At 37.3% G+C, this 19514-nt stretch overlaps 1 protein-coding gene across 8 annotated transcripts in view; it reads left to right on the top strand.

Annotated features, from left to right (window-relative positions):
* PLD1 (phospholipase D1) overlaps window positions 1-19514 on the top strand; it is a 281147-nt gene that overhangs the window by 150765 nt on the left and 110868 nt on the right. For 6 of the 8 annotated variants that reach the window (XM_023737926.1, XM_023737927.1, XM_023737928.1 and 3 more), the window contains 5 exons: window positions 871-952; window positions 7270-7380; window positions 11519-11719; window positions 15868-16081; window positions 16669-16782. In XM_023737926.1, the coding sequence (XP_023593694.1) occupies window positions 871-952; window positions 7270-7380; window positions 11519-11719; window positions 15868-16081; window positions 16669-16782 (722 nt within the window). The remainder of the gene's footprint in view (window positions 1-870; window positions 953-7269; window positions 7381-11518; window positions 11720-15867; window positions 16082-16668; window positions 16783-19514) is intronic. The other 2 variants (XM_023737931.1, XM_023737929.1) reach the window with 2 other exon arrangements.

The raw sequence follows: 19514 nt of genomic DNA, 5'->3' as shown, positions 1-19514 counted from the left end.
TTGTGGCAGTGCTGTGGAGGAAAGGTCCAGGATTCTGTTCTTGTGTTGGCAACATTTCATATATCGGCATTTCTTTCTTCCTGCTTTCTCAGAAAACTCCAAGTTCCCATGAACACTGTTCCTTAGTATAGGAAGTCAATATGTATTTTTATCAGTTAGAATGCTTTTGGCTCAGAGTAACAGAACAGTCAACTAAAGGTGGCTTAAACAATGAGGATTCATTTGTGTCATTTAATGGGAAGTCCAGAGTTGGGCTATCTTAGGGTTGGTGCAATGGTTTAGTGATTTCAGGGGTCTGGGCCTTCCCCTTAGAGTTTCAATATAGCTGCAGCTCTCCAAGCATCATACCCCCATACAATATCCAACCCAAAGCTGGAAGTGAAGGCTGGGCTTTCTCCTGTTGTGTGTGTTTCTCTCTCTCATCAAGGAGGAAAAATTTTCCCAGTTACCCTCACTTGTATCTCCTCATACATCTCATTGTCCATGATTGTGTCACATCATGCTCTAGCTGCATAGGAGTCTGGAAAAACAAGTACCTAGAATATTCATCCACTATAAAGAGAAGTAGACTCTGACAGCAAGGAAGGTCAGGGTTGAGAGTGGCTGTTGGGTGTGCAATCAACAGTGTCCATGTGTGTTTATGTGTGTGTGTGTGAGTGAGGAGACAAATTGATATTGACTTTTTATATGGATAAAAATTCTTGTTCCTATATGAAGTTGTATATAGACTCATAGCAAACTTTAGATGGCCCACCACAGTAGAGGATGGTCATGTCTTCATTTGGGCTGATATTGCCTTTGCATCCTATGTCACAATCAGAACTTTATATTTTGTTTTAATTATTTGAAATCTTGGTTTCATGATTTTAGGTTGAGTCCAGAAATTTTCCTGAAACGCCCGGTAGTTGAAGGAAATCGCTGGAGGTTGGACTGCATTCTTAAGCGGAAAGCAGTACGTACTTTACAAACAAACGCTGATATAAAGTTTATTTTCCCTGAAATGTCTTTTCTTTTTCGAAGTCCTTCATATAACTTTTTTCTTTAGCACTTGATAAATAGTGGAATACTTACTGTTTTCCAGTTCATTTAATTAATTTTGACAACATAAATATTTTAGCCAAACTCATAGCATGGATTATGTTAGAAACTCTGATTTTTGGTTTTTTAATCAGTTATGGGCAGTTAATTTTATAGGCAAAAAATTTTTAATAAAATTTCATCATTAAATAATAAATGATGCAATGAAATATAGCATTTCATTTTATTCATTATTTTGTAATTTGAGTAAAAGACAGAGTCATCTGGAGAGACGGAGCAAGCTGATGTGGAAGAATATCAAACAGGAACTTCAGTAATTGGTACTTTGGTTCCAATTTTGGGACAGTTCATGGTAATAATGTGGAACTGTTTCCTGTGTATTTGGCCCTGTAGATTCTGGGTGAGCGTTGAGTGTGCCCTTTTTATTATAAAAATAACTGAAGCAGGATAGGATCACTGAGGACTACTTCTAATGAATTATTTTTATGTAGTAGGTCCTTAACCAAATGAAATTAAGTAAATTATAATAACTTTGGATGTATTATTAATCATGTCCAAAATCAGGGATGGAATGGACTAACCCCTTTACTATTATTGAGACTGTCTTAATCTTCCTTTATTCTATCATTAAGCATTCTAGCAGAATTTGTAGATAGTAATCAATTGTGGGTAGCATTTTTCTATTTCTTGCAGCCTTCACTCATTTCTCCTTTCTTATTCCCTATGTTCTACTAACCCTCTTCCCACTTACTTCCCCCTTCCCCACTTTGATGTCTCTTCCTCATGCTTTTATTTTAGGATTTCTGAAGATATGTATAGATATAGTCAGACCTCATTGCTCATATTGAAGGCAAAAGAAGTTGATAATCTTTATATCAGATACGTGTTCTGCCAAACAGCAGCATTTTTGTGGTTGGTCTAATTCATTTTCTCAACAGAATTTCATTCACCAAAGTGGCAATTCTGATTCTCAAAGGCATTCTTCACTTATTCATATATTCATTCATTAAGTAATTCAACACACAGTTACTGAGTATCGCTTATCAAATGGGCGTTGCACCATTCACTAAAGATGCCACCCCCCCCAAAACAAAACAAAACAAACCAGTTGCCATCAAGTCAGTTCCGACTTATGGCAACCCCATGTGTGTCAGAGTAGAACTATGCTGCTTAGAGTTTTCAATGGCTGTGATCTTTCAGAAGTAGATCTTCAGGGCTTTCTTCCAAGGTGCTTCTGGGTGGATTCCAACTGCTGGCTTTTCACTTAACTGTTTGTACCACCCAGGGACTCTGAAGGATGCCACAGTGAATAAGATTTCATCCATGCTCATGGAGGGCTTGATGAAGACCTCATGTCCTGGGTCTCAGTCCTAACCTTACCTAACTCCTTTCTACCTATTGAATGGGCTGTAACTTTCTCTGTTTATCTCTGTCAAATGGTACAGTTCCCATTTCTCCTCAAGATTCCATTTTAGTAAATTTTTCCAGGCTTGACTAGCAATCTTCAACCAACTAGTAAATCTCTTCCAATAGTATTTAGCCAATACTTCCCTATTTTAGGTTTCAATCACCACGTATTTGTTGAATGCCCTACTATGTGCAGGGTACTTGCTAATTATATGAGGATGTACATAAATAAAAGACATGATTCTTGGCCTGAAGGAGTTTAAAAATCTACACAAGTATCAACAGAGGTACAGAGGCAGTGCCAAGATTCAAAGGCAAGAGGGAAAGAACTGGGCAGATATGATCCAGGAGGCCCCTCACAACATGAGAGATTTAGGGCATGTAGGATGAGCAAAGATTTTTGAAGGGAACGAAGAAATTTCTCAGGATAGGAAATGTTGTGAGGAAACATTCTGAAGGCAGGAATGCAGAAGGCTCTGGTCACTCAACTGAGTGTTAGCATATGTAGGATTGAGGATCAAACTGGAACAGCAGGTTGAACTAGAACGTGGAGGCTTTGTGTGGGGGGAGTGGAGTAGGGGTGACTTGATCAAAATGCCATATTGGGAAGGTGACTCTGGTAGTGGGAGAAAGTTGGGAGACTCGCATTCACAAAGCTAAATTTTAGATCACTTGAGTGTGAGGTGCCTACAGGACGTATAAGAAAATGCCAGAAAGCTAGTAAATGCCTAAACAGGGCTCAGGAGGAAGGCCCTACAGGTCTGACCCTCTATCACCATGTTGGCTGGACCTGTTTGTCTGTTGCCCTCGTGTGCCAGTCGGGTTGACTTGTATATCACTAGTGTGGCTTCTCTTTGCCTTTATGCCCCATGAACTCTGGGGAGGTCCTTGGTGAACACCATGGCTAAGTAAATATTATTGCCTGATAACAGGGCTTTGTTTCCATTTCATCCACTGTCTGAATTTTGCAGTATTTAAATTGTGGATAATAATTTTTAAAAGTTCCTGAGGAAATAATAATACTATTAAAGATTAATTTGTCACTGATACATTTAGCAGAATTATTCTTCCTTAATCAAACACCATGTTATTATTTTGTTCGTACATTTTTAACACTCACATCATTCCAGATGAAAATTTTATATGCTCAAAAACACTACTTCACATACATCATTTAGTTTTTGAAAGTCACAAAGTAACTTCACAAAGTGCTGGGTTGAAAAATAATATTTATTCTCGCACTACTGGGTCTCAGAGGCCCGTACAGTTGATTGATTAAAATGGATTTTTTCTTTTATCTGATTGCATAGGTTTTTTGAGAGGAATTTAGAAAGCATCTCTGCCATATAGCCAACAGATAGGCAAGCACCTCTTATAATGGCTGTTTCTTAGGGAAAAAATACAATAGTTTGTTCTCTGGTAATAACCATGTTGATATTTTCCTGTTTCTTTGGCCTTCTGATATGCAATAGCATCATTTAAAATAGTATAAACTAATATTAAGAGGCAGATTTTTAAAACATAAAAGAAATCAGCATCCCAAAGATTTCCGTAGTTCTACCTTTTACTACACTTAAACCGAGAAAAAACCAAACCAGTTGCTGTGCAGTAGATTCTGACTCATAGCGACCCCATGTGTGCAGAGCAGAACTGTGCTCCATGGGATTTCCAAGGCTGTGACCTTTTAGAAGCAGATCACCAGGACTTTCTTCTGAGGCACCTCTAGCTGGGTTGGAACTGCCAACCTTTCAGTTAGTAGTCGAGTGCTTAACACCAGGGACTAAATTATATCATAGTTATGGTAACTATATTCCTGCACCTTGGTTTTGTTTATTTCAACCTTAGAAATATGTGCTATTTCTGATGAGACTTACACTAAAGGAATATGCAAGTACAGCAACCTGGAGACTTTAAGAAAAAGGGTGGGGGGCGGGGGAGGAGTTGTCTTCAGGCTAATTCCTTTGTCTTGGACCAGAAGGCATATTCTTGTGTTGCAGTCAGTGACCAATAGAAAGGAAAGAGGTTGAGGTTTGCCAAGCGAGACAAATAATCACATCTGTGCACAGAAAATCAAATTGAATCTTATCAATATGGTGGGCTAGAAGGGCTTGGTGGGAAAGAGAGAAGGTATCTTCCACCTCAAGATCTATGCTTTAAACAAAACTGGTTAAAAAAAAAAAAAAAGATCGGAGGAGGTGGGGGCCCATGAAGATTTGTGGTCTCGAATCCCAAGGCTGCCTGTTTTTAAATGCGGAGGTTAGGACTTCTTGTTATCCTTTCCTTTTCCTACAATGCAGAAGTCCTGGAGAAGTCTGTGACAAGTGATAAGATTAGTGATTTTCCTGGGGGTAAACCAAGCTACCTTCAGGCATCTAGAACTAACCTTGGCTGCACCTAGAAAAAGTTTTGACCATAGTACTTGGAACAATCAGAGAAAAAGCTGGCTAAGGAACCAAGTCTCTTTGATTTCAACTATGAAATATTTTTATTTTTCATTGTCTTTACATGTATTTTATATACATAAAGCCCCTAAAAGTACACGTTGTTTATAGTGTTGGATCTGTTCTAGTTGATGAGAAGCTAATTAGGAAAGGGGACAGAACTTATGTTTTAAAACTCAACTTTCATGAAGTTTATTCTGTGGCACGTTCAGGTTAGTTGAGTACAGCAGAAATGAGAAACATGGCATGTAATTAACCTGGAATCACCTGTTTTCCCGCTTCCACTTTATTCATACTTTCGTTCCCCCTCTCTAAGCAAAAGTAACTTCCCCAAGGGTCACCAGAAGGCATTGGTATTACCCTGGATGTTTCAAAAAGTGTATTTCTTAAATTACAGAATTACCGTCAGCCCTTTATATATGTTTTTTAACTTTGGCTTTCATCTTACGCAAATATTTCCCACGTTTCGTGTAAGTGTGCACTATTGTGACCCAGTCAAATGCCTTCATTCCCAAGGAATTTTTTCCTTTACCCTTTATAGTTTATGATAGCGTCATAATACCTTGACCAAAAGTAGAAGAGTTTATTACTTTATTATCACATAGATCTTGTCACTACTTAACTATTTATTATGCATCCAGATATAGGTAAATCATTGTAAACCAGGCCACTTAAAAATGAACTTTTTGTATTATATTTCATGATTGGTCTTAAAAGTCTCTACTCTATTTCCTTTAGAGTTAATTTACTTCAATGAGAAAAGGCCTAGTATGTAAGAAAATGTTAGGTATTAATAGATGGAGAGTAATAATGCAATCCATTGGTGTTAACATCTCTATTATTTCAAAAATCCATTAGTTATGCAGGTAAATGGGAAACTATAGGATTTAAGCCAAGTTCCTAATTCCCAACTACTGCCCTTCATGAGTAATAATGTATTAAGCCTAAGAAGCAGAATTTTATCCATTTAAAATGAATGAACCATGATGAAAGATGTCAGGTGTAATGTTCTATAATTTAGATTGAAATTTGGGGTTTTAAGCTTTGTATTATATCTGTCAATGGGAGGCTATTTTAACTGCTATAGAGTGCTGAATTCTAAAATATTTGAATAGCAAAATAGATCTGAACAGTAGAGGAGAAAAATAAAATAATTTTCTAGTTTTCATTTTGAGCCCTCAGTTAGTGGCTTATTGTCGAGTAATCAATGGCCAGACCCCTCGAAATTAATCTGCTCCCTTCTTGCCTGCACTTTCACTTCCTTATTTCTTTACTTAAATCTGTGCTTACGTACTTGTAAGTGAGCTCCAAAGGCCAGCTGTTAACCAGAGAAGTAGAATGACATAGATATTCTTTTTTTTTTTTTTAGAGCAAGGATAGATCTTCTCCCTCTACTCAAATCCCCTTATGCAAACCAGAACATAAATCTAGCATGCCCCTCCAAAAAAACATATACTTTTCAGATATTAAAAAAAAAAAGTTGTCAATTCCGACTTATGACAACCCTGTCTACATCAGAGTAGAACTGTGTTCCATAGGGTTTTCAATGGCTCATTTTTTTGAAAGTAGGTCACCAGGCCTTTCTTCCAAGGTGCCTCTGAGTGGACTTGAACTTCCAACCTTTCAGTTAGCAGCCAAGTGCTTACCCACTTACACCACCTAGGGGCTCCTTTCAGGTATTACTAACACCTATGTCAGGAGAGATAGAGTACTAGAATTTTGAAGTGATGAGCTATTAATAGAAATTTAGGGACCTAAACGTGCTTTTTAGCATTGGCAGAGCAATATTGCAGGACTGCATATGTGTTTGGTTTGCTCCCAAGAGTTTCTATCCTGTGATGTAGAAGCTAAGAATATTAACTTACAAGCTATTTCACATTTTCATAGCATTGCAAAAATACCCAGTTCTTATAAATTAGATGTTTTCAACCCAATAAGTCTTCTTAAATGTGTGATTCAATTTTATTACATCAAAGTTTCTTATTACTGTTATTTCAGCTGAGTTGAAATATAAATAAACAAGCCAAAAAAAAACCCCCTAATCCTGTAACATGAATCAGGTTAAAACTTTTCTCAATGACAAGCATTTGGAAATGTTACATGATGTAAGACTATCAGATACTTTCAGCAGTTGAAGTTACAATTTCAAGATTCTGGATCTGTGATTAGTCAAATATTGACACTCTTGCTTAGTGTGACAAGTTGATAGGAATGTGAGGGAGATAAGTTTTTACTTTTATTATTTCTGTCTTCACCTTGTATTGCCTTTTTCATGAAATATTTTATTATACTTGTTTGCTGAAGAAGGATTAGAAAGGAAGAAGAAAAAGAAAATCTATTTCCAAGAGATACTCACTTGTCTTTTCATTTTATTTTGTGACAGCAACAGGGTGTGAGGATCTTCATAATGCTCTACAAAGAGGTGGGACTTGCTCTTGGAATCAATAGTGAATACAGCAAGAGGACTTTAATGAGTCTACACCCCAACATAAAGGTATTCAGGTTCATCTTAGTGAACAGTGTTTCTTCTTTATTATTCTGTAACAGTTTTTCAGATACGTTTATATGTTTTACTCTAAGCAGTGGTAATCTAGTGTATATTTTGAATAAATAACTTTGCACCCATTCTCAGTCATAAAACAAAAGCTATACTTTCTTATACTCCCTACGTTGATGGGGTCAGCCAAGTTCACATCTCTGCTTTTCTGGCCCTGATCATCGAAAGTGACAGTTTCGCCAAGAACAAGCTTCCTAGAGCTGTTTTATTATTCAAGAGCCCTGTTCTCATGTTCTATATTAAGATTATTCTGCACACCCACGAGCATATATAGGTTTGGCAGATGATATTTCTACATACCATTTGTATGTGCTGCAAATGTATCCATGTATATAGTAGAGCACATAGGGGGCACACTTATGAAAACTTCCTAGTCATAACCAAACACCTCAAGGGACAGAGTCACTGGGCTTGATGGCTTAAGACCATAGTCTCAGGGGACATCTAGGTCAATTGGCATAACACAGTCCATACGGACAGTGTTCTACATCCTGCTTTGGTGAATAGCAACTGAGGTCTTAAAAGCGTGTAAGCAGCCATCTAAGATACAACTATTGATCTCTTCCTGTCCGGAGCAAAGAAGAGTGAAGAAAATCAAGGTTTCAAGGAAACAATTAGGCCAAAGGACTAATGGACCACACAATCCACAGCCTCCACTAGCCTGAGGCCAGGAGAACTAGATGGTATCTGGCTACCACTACCAACTGCGCAGAGCAGGATCACAGTAAAGGTTCCTGGACAGAGTAGGAGAAAAATCTAGACCAAAATTCAAATTCACAAAAGAGACCAGTCTTACTGGTCTGATAGAGACTGGTGGAACCACCCAGATAATGGCCCTTAGACACCCTTCAAACCTGGAACTGAGCCACTCCCAGAGATCACCTTTCAGCCAAACAATAAACAGGCCTATATAAACTGAAGAGTAACACCCATAAGGAATGTTCTTTTCAGAACAATCAACCACACCAGACCAAAAGGGCAGCATTTGCCCCAGAATAAAGTTCAGAAGGCAGGAAGGGGCAGGAAAGATGGGCAAATGGAAACAAGGAACCTAGGAAGTGGCTAGAGTGCTGTCACATTGAGGGGATTGCAACCAAAGTCATGAAACAAAATGTGTTTAAATTGTTCAATGAAAAACTAATTTGCTCTGTAACCTTTCACCCAAACCACAATAAAATGTTCATAAAAAGATTATCCTGGAACCTGTTAGATGTGATCTTCCTGTGACATTCCCTGAACACTGGTGCAACAAAGAGAGATCCTCTAGGCTTCAAAGGGCTTTTACTATTAGTAAAAACCAAAACCAAACCAGTTGCCGTTGAGCTTATTCCAACTCATGGTGACCCCATGTTGTCACAGTAGAACTGCTCCATAGGTTTTTCAATAGCTGTGATCTTTCAGAAGTAGATCACCAGGACTTTCTTTCAAGTTGCTTCTGGTTGGATTTGAATCACCAAGCTTTTAGTTAATAGCCAAGCACTAAACCATTTGCATCAACCGGACTCCTCTTATTAATAGCATCTAGTATAAAATACTAATAAAGTAAATAAAATGATAAGCAATTTGAAAACTCTTTGATACTTTACCAAAGACCTAAAACCTATCAATAAATATTGCCCAGTCATTGAGATGATTGGAGACTCAATCGATAAATCTTCAGCAGGCTTAAAATACATAAGAGTAGTATATTTCACTTTGTTAAAAATAAAATAAAAATGTTTGTTTCTCCCCAAAATTGAATTTTTGAGTTGAATCATTTCTAAACATTATTCATTTATTTACCAAATTTTTATCAAGCACCTACTAAGCGCAAGGAACTGTGCCAGGATGAAAAGATTTTGTGTTTAAGTAACATAAAGCAACTAGAATTTGTTCATGAATAACTGAAAATATAGGGTCGATCCTGCTCACTACTGTACAAAAGACAAATAAAAAAAGATCAAAGATAAATACAATTAAGGGATCAGATTATTCAGGCTTCATCAGATATCTTTGTGATTCTGATATGACACACCCCACACAGAGTAAGTACCACTTTAAGAGTGGTACTTATTTGACTCTTTGGTGAATGAATAAATGAATGTATATAACTTTGCAAAGAATAAGTGAGGAATTAAAACAACCAAAAGATTGAACAGTTTGAATCTCTAAGGAAAAATTAAGGGAATTACGGATTTTCAGCCTAGAAACCAGTGGTCTTGCAGGCAATTTAAGGATTGTCTACAAGTAGAAGCTTTACAAAAAGATGGTGATTAGCAGTTTTATATGTCCTTTAAGTACCTGATTAGATAAGAAATGTTTAAATTTCAGTCTAGCATATTAAAAAATCATTTAGTATAATGTTAAAAAGAAAAGCAAGATTTAGCAGCACATATACTATGTTTAAAGCTATGTTAAATAGAGAAAAATAACCATAAAAGTAAAAAGGTGAAAATACAAGACAATTAATAAAGGTATTTGATTAGAGTGATGGGATTTTCTGTATGTTTTCTTCTTTTCTCTATTTTAATTTTTTTACTTAATATAGATACACTGTTTTTATTTTAAAAAATTCATAAATAAAAGTGTACAACAGTTGACATTTAGATGAAATAATAGTAATCAAAGCCTTATTAAATGTCATGGCTGAAGCCCTCTTCCATTGCTGGTGGGATTGTACAATAGTATAGCAGCTGTGGAAGACAGCTTGGTGATTCCTCAAGAGTTGAACATAGAATTGCCATATGATACAGCAGTTCCCCTCTTAGGTATATACCCAAAAGAATTAAAAGCAGGACCACAAACTGACACTTGTATACCAGTATTCATTGCAGCACTATTCACAATAGCCAAAAGATGGAAACAGCCTAAATATCTGTCAGTAGATAAATGGATCAACAAAGCATGGGACACACATACAATGGAATATTATTCAGCCATAAAGAGAAGTGAAGTCCAGATGCATGCGACAACATGGATAAACCTTGAAAACGTGCTGAGTGAAATAAGTCACAAAAGAACAAATATTGTATGATCCCACTTATATGAAATATCTAGAATAGGCAAGTGTATAGAGACCAAAGTTTTTAGTGATTAATCGGGGTGGGTCGGGGAGAAGAAGAGGGAAAGGAAGCACAATGCTTAGGGGACACTGAGCTTCTGTTAAGGGTGATGGAAAAATTTGGAAATGGTTAAGGGTGATGGTTGAAAAACAAGATGAACATAACTGATATCACTGAAATGTACATGTAAAAACTGTTGAAATGGCAAAGTTTTGTTACCTACATATTTACCACAATTAAAAAAATTAAAAATAAATAAAAAGATAAAAAAAGCAGTTGCCAAATATTTTGGAATCTCTTTACTTAAAGGCGTATAAACATAGAATAGGTCAAACTGGGGTTATTTAGGGGAATTCTATTAGAAAGAAGGAGGTTAATAACTTCTCAAAGTTTCTTTCAAATATATACCTATATCCATATGCTTACTATTTCAACTTAATGGCCACAAAAATATCAGTATACTTATTTAAAATATTGCCAGAGATAGATGTTGGTTAGAAAATGTTAGAGTTTTGTATAATCCCAGATATAACATAATTTTTATAGGAGGAAAAGTGAACCAGCTACAAAATTGAGCTGACTTTTATTGGGATGTGAGGCAAAACTTCAAGCTAAATGGCAGCTCCCCAAAATATGACATATAAGGGGGCCCTTAAAAGGTAAATAGGAGTCTCCTCTGCTACATACTGAGAATCAAATTAGAAGTTTGGGATTTTCTTTGGTGTATACATAGCACATTTTGGTTCTGGTATTTGAATTATAGGAAATGCTTTTCAGGGGAGAAAAATAGACCTATTTCATCTAACATATGGATTATGTTTAAAAAAAGACATTTTCCACTCCTTTCTGTAAAGAAGAATTCTACAAAAAATACCCCTCAAACATTTAGTGGCTATTTAGCATAATTTATTACATTAAGTTTTCTTATCAATGGAGGTTAGGAGGTTAATAACTTCTCAAAGTTTCTTTCAAATCAAGAGCTGCCAAAATATATACTTATATCCATTATGTGTGGTTTGTTTTTTCCTCGCAAGGTGATGAGGCACCCAGACCATGTGTCATCCACCGTGTATCTGTGGGCTCATCATGAGAAGCTTGTCGTCATCGACCAGTCAATAGCCTTTGTGGGTGGGATCGACCTGGCCTATGGAAGGTGGGACGACAATGAGCACAGACTCACGGATGTGGGCAGCGTGAAGCATGTCATTATGGGACCATCCCTGCTGTCCCTCACTGTAAGATAAACCTTTATGGAACTGTATTAAATGTACATAAAGTATATAAGCAGATATTAATAGCATGACATCAGTTAACTGATTGATTGATGCATATCCCTGAAAATAACATTGAGTCAAATATCCGATAGACCTGGTTTCAAATACCAGCCTCACCACCTGGCTAGCATGGGACCTTGGACAAGTAACTTAACATCTGTTAGCCTCGGCTTCTCCTCTTGTAAAATGGGGAAACAGTTGTAAAGTTGTTAACGCAAAGCCTAGCAGATCATTAAGTGTCCAGTGACTAATGCTATAGCTAATGCTATAGGATGGTCATAGCTGTTAAATGAAGTCATGATAGCAAGGCTTGGGTTGGTGCAGGGCATATAAAAACCACTCAAAATGATCATATTAATCATTTATTCCTGCCTTATTATGAAAAAAAAAGTTAAGGCAGTTTACAGGAATGCTTGTAATTCCAATAGTATTTTAAAGACACAGTAGCAATGGTGAAATGAACCTGAAGCAGCAATTCCCTAAGGTACGATATTGTGGCTTCTCCAGTGACTCGGGTTAGTCATCAGACTTTGATGGATGGTTAGGGTGAGGATGGATGTAAGCGATCATTACTAATTCATAACCATAATTATTACATTGAAAGCACTTAGCTCTGCAACCAATGGTGGTATGATTTTCATACATTTTATTTTATTTTAATTTTTTTCTTTTTTAGATTGTGTTATGCCAATTGAGCTAGATGTCCCCTGAGACCATGGTCCCCAGCCCTCAGCCCAGTAACTCGGTCCCTCAGGGAGTTTGGATGTGTCTGTGAAGCTTCTATGACTTTGCCCTGGTTAAGTTGTGCTTATTTCCCCAGTATTGTGTACTGTCTTACTCTTCACAAAAGTTGCCACTTATGTACTATCTAGTTGGTGTTTTTCCCTCCCCACCCCTCCTCTCCCTCATAACCATCAAAGATTGTTTCTTTTTGTGTATAAACCTTTTCATGAGTTTTTATAATGTGGTCTCATACAGTATTTGTTCTTTGTGATTGACTTATTTCACTCAGCATAATGCCTTCCAGATTCATCCATGTTGTGAGATGTTTCGCAGATTCATCATTGTTCTTTTTTGTTGCATAGTATTCCATTCTGTTTATGTACCATAGTTTGTTTATCCATTCATCTGTTGATGGGCACTTAGGTTGTTTCCATCTTTTTGCTGTTCTGAATAATGCTACAATGAACATGGGTGTGCATATGTCTATTCATGTGATGGCTCTTATTTCTCTAGGATATATTCCTAGGAGTGGGATTGCTGGATTGTGTGGTATTTCTATTTCTAGCTTTTTAAGGAAGCACTGTATCGTTTTCCAAAGTGGTTGCACCATTTTATATTCCCACCAGCAGTGCATAAGAGTTCCAATCTCCCTGCAACCTCTCCAACATTTGTTATTTTCTGTCTTTTTGATTTGTGCCAGTAATGTGGGGGTGAGATGTTATCTCATTGTAGTTTTGATTTGCATTTGTCTTTGGGGCCCTGGTGGCGCAGTGGTTAAGAAGTACGGCATGCTATGGCTGCTGTGCAAAAGGTCGACAGTTCAAATCCACCAGCCGCTCCTTGGAAACCCTATGGAGCAGTTCTACTCTGTCCTATAGGGTAGCTATGAGTCATAATCAACCACAGTGAGTTAATGGCTAGTGATCAAGAGCATTTCCTCATGTGTCTGTCAGCTGCCTGAATGTTCATATGCTTTGCCCATTTTTTAATTGGATCATTTGTCTTTTTATTGTAGAGGTGTTTTATTTTCCTATAGATTTTAGAGATTAGACCTTCGTCAGACGTGTCATAGCCAGATTTTTTTCCCCAGTCTGTAGGTTCTCTTCTTATTCTTTTGGTGACGTCTTTTTGTAAGCATAAGTGTTTAATTTTTAGAAGATCCCAGTTATCTAGCTTATCTTCTGGTGTTTGTGTATTGTTAATTATGGTTTGTATCCTATTTATGCTGTATATTAGAGCCCCTAGTGTTGACCCTGTTTTTTCTTCCGTGATCTTTATAGTTTTTGATTTTATATTTAGGTCTTTGATACATTTTGAATTAGTTTTTGTGTGTGGTGTGAAGTATCAGTCCTGCTTCATTTTTTTACATATGGATATCCAGTTTGGGGAGGACCATTTGTTAAAAATACTGTCTTTTCCCCCATTTAATGGGCTTTGGGCCTTTGTCAAAGATCAGGTGGCCATAGGTAGATGGATTTACATCTGGGTTCTTGATTCTGTTCCATTGGTCAAGATGTCTGTTGTTGTACCAGTACCAGGCTGTTTTGACTACCATGGCTGTATAGTAGTTTTGGAGGTCAGGTAGCACGAGGCCTCCTACTTTGTTCTTCTTTAATAATGCTTTGCTTATCCAGGGCCTCTTTCCTTTCCATGTAAACTTAATGATTAGTTTTTCCATTTCATTAAAGAATGCTGTCGGTATTTGGATCTGGATTGCATTGTATTTGTAGATTGCTTTGGGTAGAATAGACATTTTCACAACGTTTCGTCTACCTATCCATGAGCATGGTAAGTTTCTTGTGTTTTCTTGCAGTAGTTTTTTGTAGTTTTCTTTGTGTAGGCCTTTTATGTCCCTGGTTAGATTTATTCCTAAGTATTTTATTTTTTTAGGGGCTATTACAAATGGTATTGCTTTCCTGATTTCCTTTTCACAGTTCTCTTTATTGGTGTATAGGAATCCAACTGATTTTTGTATGTTTATCTTGTATCCTGCTACACTGCTGAATCTTTCTATTAGTTCCAGTAGTTTTCTTGCAGATTCTTTTTGGGTTGTATGTGTATAGTATCATATCATCTGCAAATAGGGATAGTTTTATTTCTTCCTTACCAAATTGGATGCCCTTTATTTCTTTTTCTTACTTTATTGCTGTAACTCATACATTTTATTTTAGAGTACATATTGGCTACTTTTTTATACTGGAGTAAAGTTTGATTTACTATTACTTGAATTTAGCATTTGCATGAACTTTCCCCCCAAAGTTCAAAACCTTTCTTTTATATATGTATATATATATATATATACATATATAAAAGAGCCTAAACCCATTGCCATCAAGTCGATTCCAACTCATAGCGACCCCATAGGGTTTCCAAGGCTATAAATCTTTATGGAAGCAAACTGCCACATCTTTCTCCCTTTTTAGAGCCTGTATGTCAATAATTTGATCCTCTTTCTATGTATCTATTAAAATTCTATGTTTTGTTTACTACAATTAAAATGTAAGGAGCCAATAATATTTTCTATTGACTTATACAGCATGTCAATTTGCTTATATCGTCCTTGTCCATTCACGTTAACTCTTACTATTAATCATAATTACAAGTTAGTACTGTAAATCTGGACTGGAACCTGTGGGTTAGTGTGATGGGATATTCTGTATTTTTTTCCTTTTCTCTATTGTCAAATTTTTCTTTAATCTAGATTCTTTATACTTATAACTTTTAGAAAGTTCATAAACAAAAACGTGAGGCAGTCAGGATTTAGGTTAAATAACAATGTGCAGCCTTATTAAAGTAGTTGCCAATGTTTTTGGAGTCTTCCTATTTAAAGGCATATAACAATAGGCTATGTCAGACCAGGGTCATTTAGAGGGAAGTCTATCTGAAAGCAGGGAGAGGTTAATAACGTCTTACAGTATCTTTCAAATCAAGAGCTGCCAAAATATCTATATGCTTATTAAAAGTTTTGATGGGCCCCATCTTATTTTAATGCTGGAAATGTTGGTGACCTTTCTGTGAAGACAGCGCTTCATTGAATAGGTAACAGGGAAAATGACTGACAGAAGAAACATTGCGTACTTAATGTTCATCAGAGGAAGAAGTTCAGTAGTTCAATACTGAATGTAACTCAGGTCATTGTATTTGAAAAAAAGGTTAATTGAAATGAAATTTTAAGAAATTGGCCTACTGAAAGAGGAACCACAATGGAACATCTTGTGTTCCTTCTGGAATGTTTAAATAGCTCACCATTGCCCTGTTGCTGACCTCAGAACCTTATTCATTATCCCTCAGACTTACTTGAATTAAAGGGCCACGTTGCAGCATATCTTATGCAGTGTTTTTTCTTTCTTTTTTTTTTTTTTTTTTTTGGTAAATAATTTCCTCAGGCTGAAACAACAGAGTCTACAGTATCTTTATACCTCAAAGATAAAAGTGAATCAAATAAAAATCTGCCCATCTTGAAGAGTGTTGATAATGTGGATTCAAAAATGAAAGGCATAGGAAAGCCAAGGAAGTTCTCCAAATTCAGCCTCTACAGGCAGCTCCACAGGCATCACCTGCAAAGTATGGACAGCATCAGTAGCACTGACAGCACCTCCAGTAAGTCATGATCTCTGCTTTAAATTATTCTAACTACACTGTGTTCCTCTGTAGCCAGACAGTATACACTTGTTGTTAAAAAAATATGTCTTTCTATAATGGAATATAATGAGCAATGGTGAAAGTTATCTCTATCATCCTACTCAGCACCATGCCATTTTATGGCTTCATTGCTTCCTTTTAGAACAGATTTATTGTTTTATTCACGCAAAGTAGTCACGACAACCACAATTCATGCTTCTGATGATGGTAGAATGACTAAGGGCTCCTACGCCAAGCCTAAAAGGAAAAAGAGAAGTATTAGATATACTTTATAAACTTTTCTTAGAAGAAATTTCATTTACCTTGCCATTCAGAAATACATCTGACTTATATCATCAAAGAGTCTACATCCTGTAAATTTATTATTCTTTTCAAATCTGTTTTAAAGCCCTGCAATTTTCTGTTACACAGAATTTTTGACTGATTTTATAGCCTTGTCTAGTTTTCAAAAAGATCAAATTTGCTTTCCAGTTTAGAAAACTTGATATATATGTATATATATGTATTTCTTTGGAGGGGGAAAAAAACCTCTCAACTTCCTCCAGGTTACTTTAATCACTGTAGAAGTCACCAGAATTTAATCCATGGTTTCAAACCCCACTTGAAACTCTTTCGCCATTCCAGTGAATCCAAGCAGGGACTCGTTAGACCTAACGTTGGTAAGTGATGTGTAAAGCAGCAAAACCTCCGTAGGCTTTAGATTTTGCTGCATTGTCTGCTGTGTGGGCATAGTGAGTGTGTTTCTGGATTGCCTTTGTGTTCGCAGTTTTCATGCTATATATGTTATTGAGAGCCAGCTCTGTGCAAAGCAGTGAGTGGTATACAAGATCCTACTCTCCAAGATCTTACACTACAGCAGTGAGAATAAAACATACCTAATAACTATATGGGGCAGTGGTGGTTCAGTGGTAGAATTCTCACCTTCCATGCAGGAGATGCAGGTTTGATTCCTGGCCAATGCACCTCATTTTCAGTCACCACCCATCTGTCAATGGAGGCTTGCCTGTTGCTATGATGCTGGATAGGTTTCAGTGGAGCTTCCAGACTAAGACAGACTAGGAAGAAAGGCCTGGTGATCTACCTTCAAATATCAGCCAATGGAAACCCTATGGATCACAATGGCTTCATCCCATTGTGCATGGATGGGCTCACCATGAGTCAGGGGCTGCCTTGGCAGCAGCTAACAACAACAACTGTACAGTGAGTGGCACAGGTAATTTGAAAGTGTCATAGATGATCGGTGGAAGGTGGAAGGAATTCCTCTGTAGGGATCCAGAGAGACTTTCTTAAGCAGGTGACATCTGAGTGGGGTCTCAAGTAATTTGACTGGCATGAGTGAGAATAGGAAGGCATTACAGGTGAAGGAAATGAGTTGAACAAAAGTGAGGAAGTGGGAAAGTGCCAACTGCTTTTAAATATTAGAAAATAAAATATATCGTGCCACTGAGATACAGCATTAGATAGAAGAGTAGGAAGATATACAATGGTCACATCTGGAGGCTGGAATACTAGGTTGGGAAGTGGGACCTTTATTTAGTTAAGAATCTTGAAGGCCTTTGAATGGAGGTGTCATGCTTTAAATGTGAATTTTTAGAAATTGTAATCTGATGACCTTTTGTAAGAAGAACCAGATTCTCAAGGAATGAATTAATCAGGGGATAAAGTATGGTGGTGGGAATGAAGAGGAATCTGGCAACTGACCAGATATAGGGACAAGGAATAATCATTAAAAGAAAAAAAAAAAACCCATTGCTGTCGAGTCAATTCCAACTCATAACGACCACGTAGGACAGAGTAGAACTGCCCGACAGGGTTTCCAAGAAGCAGCTGGTGGATTGAAACTATAGACTTTTTGGTTAGCAGCTGTCATAGCTCTTAACCACCACACCACCGGGGCTCCAGGAATAATAACAACAATGGTAAAATCATTAGTTAATATTTATGGTGTGCAGATTCTGAATCACTGCCCTGAGTACTTGTGGTGTTTGGTAGTAATATTGTTATCTCTACTTTATGGATGAGGAAACCAGCCTTGGAGATAAGTGACTAGCCCATTGGTGACCCCATTTATCAGCCTCCCAGTGCTCATGATTCAGATTTGTGATTTAGCAGATATGCAGATTACTGTATCACCTTTTGGGTGAAATCACAAGGACAAGGTTCACTGTACTCTTTAGGAGATGAGGGACTTAGAACCCAGCTAACAGGGCTGGGTCTGAGTCACTTGTGACTGGCTGGACCTTGAGCCATGGTTCTCAGCGTTCTTTAGTGTGAGGACCCATTTTACTATCAAAATATTTTGAGGACCTCTGTGTTTCTTTAAAATGCATGGATTAACTTCGTTTTGTCTGTTTTGTTCAAGCTCCAACGTAATGGTTAAATGAATTTGTATTTTATCATGCATAATAACATCAACATATATTTTTAAATGGAGAAGAACATATATGGGAGAGAGATTTTATTCATTCAGCATACAGCTAATGCTTGATGTATGTATGAATTAGGGACTACTCACAGTAATTCTTGGCCTCAACAGAGTTTCAAAGCCCTGAGACTGGGAACCAGGAGGCCTCTGAGAAGCCCAGAGAGCCAGGTCAGGGGCACTTGCAGGGGAAGATATTAAAGGTAAAGAATTTGAAACAGGTCCTGGTAGTGCCTTGTAAGTCCAGTGTGTGGCTTTGATGCTTCAAGACTGAAGTTTTATTATTTAATGAGATGGAGGAATGGAGTTGCCAAACCATGAAATGGAGAGGTCTGAATTATGACCGGGTCATAGTATTGCTAACAATGGAATTGGTGGCAAGTGGAAAAGAAGATGTGAGCCCGGTGCTCAACACATTAATAACTCAGGTCAAGGTCAGGCTGAGAGTGGTGATGGTCTGAGGAGGCCAGTGTGGGTGGTTTGCAGATATTGATAGAAAGTATCCTTGGCATCCATAGCCCCCGTCCTAATAAACTGAATGCATTTCCAGTGCAGCAGCATTTATTAAGAGAAGAAAATGTAAACAACCTACATGTCTAAGAGTAGGGAATGGTGAAGAACATGATGAATGGTTCATCCCCTGATGGAATTGTGCGGTCGTTAAAAACTGAGTGGGGACACAAAAATAAATGTATATGGTTCATTTATTTCATTAAATACGAATTTATTCAGCTAACAAAACAGACAAAATGAAGTTAACACTTTGGTAGGGAGGTTGCTGTTGTTGTTTTTAGCTCCTGTCAGTTCTGAATGATAGTGACCATGCTTACAACAGAACAAAACACTGCCTGATCCTGCACCATCCTCACAATCCTTGCTATGCTTGAGCCCATTGTTGCAGCCACTGTGTCAGTCCATCTCACTGAGGGTCTTCCTCTTTTTCACTGACCCTCTACTTTACCAAGCATG

The sequence above is a fragment of the Trichechus manatus genome, unplaced genomic scaffold (genome assembly GCF_000243295.1).
Source record: "Trichechus manatus latirostris isolate Lorelei unplaced genomic scaffold, TriManLat1.0 scaffold00110, whole genome shotgun sequence".
Taxonomy (NCBI): Eukaryota; Metazoa; Chordata; class Mammalia; order Sirenia; family Trichechidae; genus Trichechus; species Trichechus manatus.
Note: the sequence above shows the minus strand (reverse complement) of the source record. Positions and strands in the feature narration are given on the sequence as shown.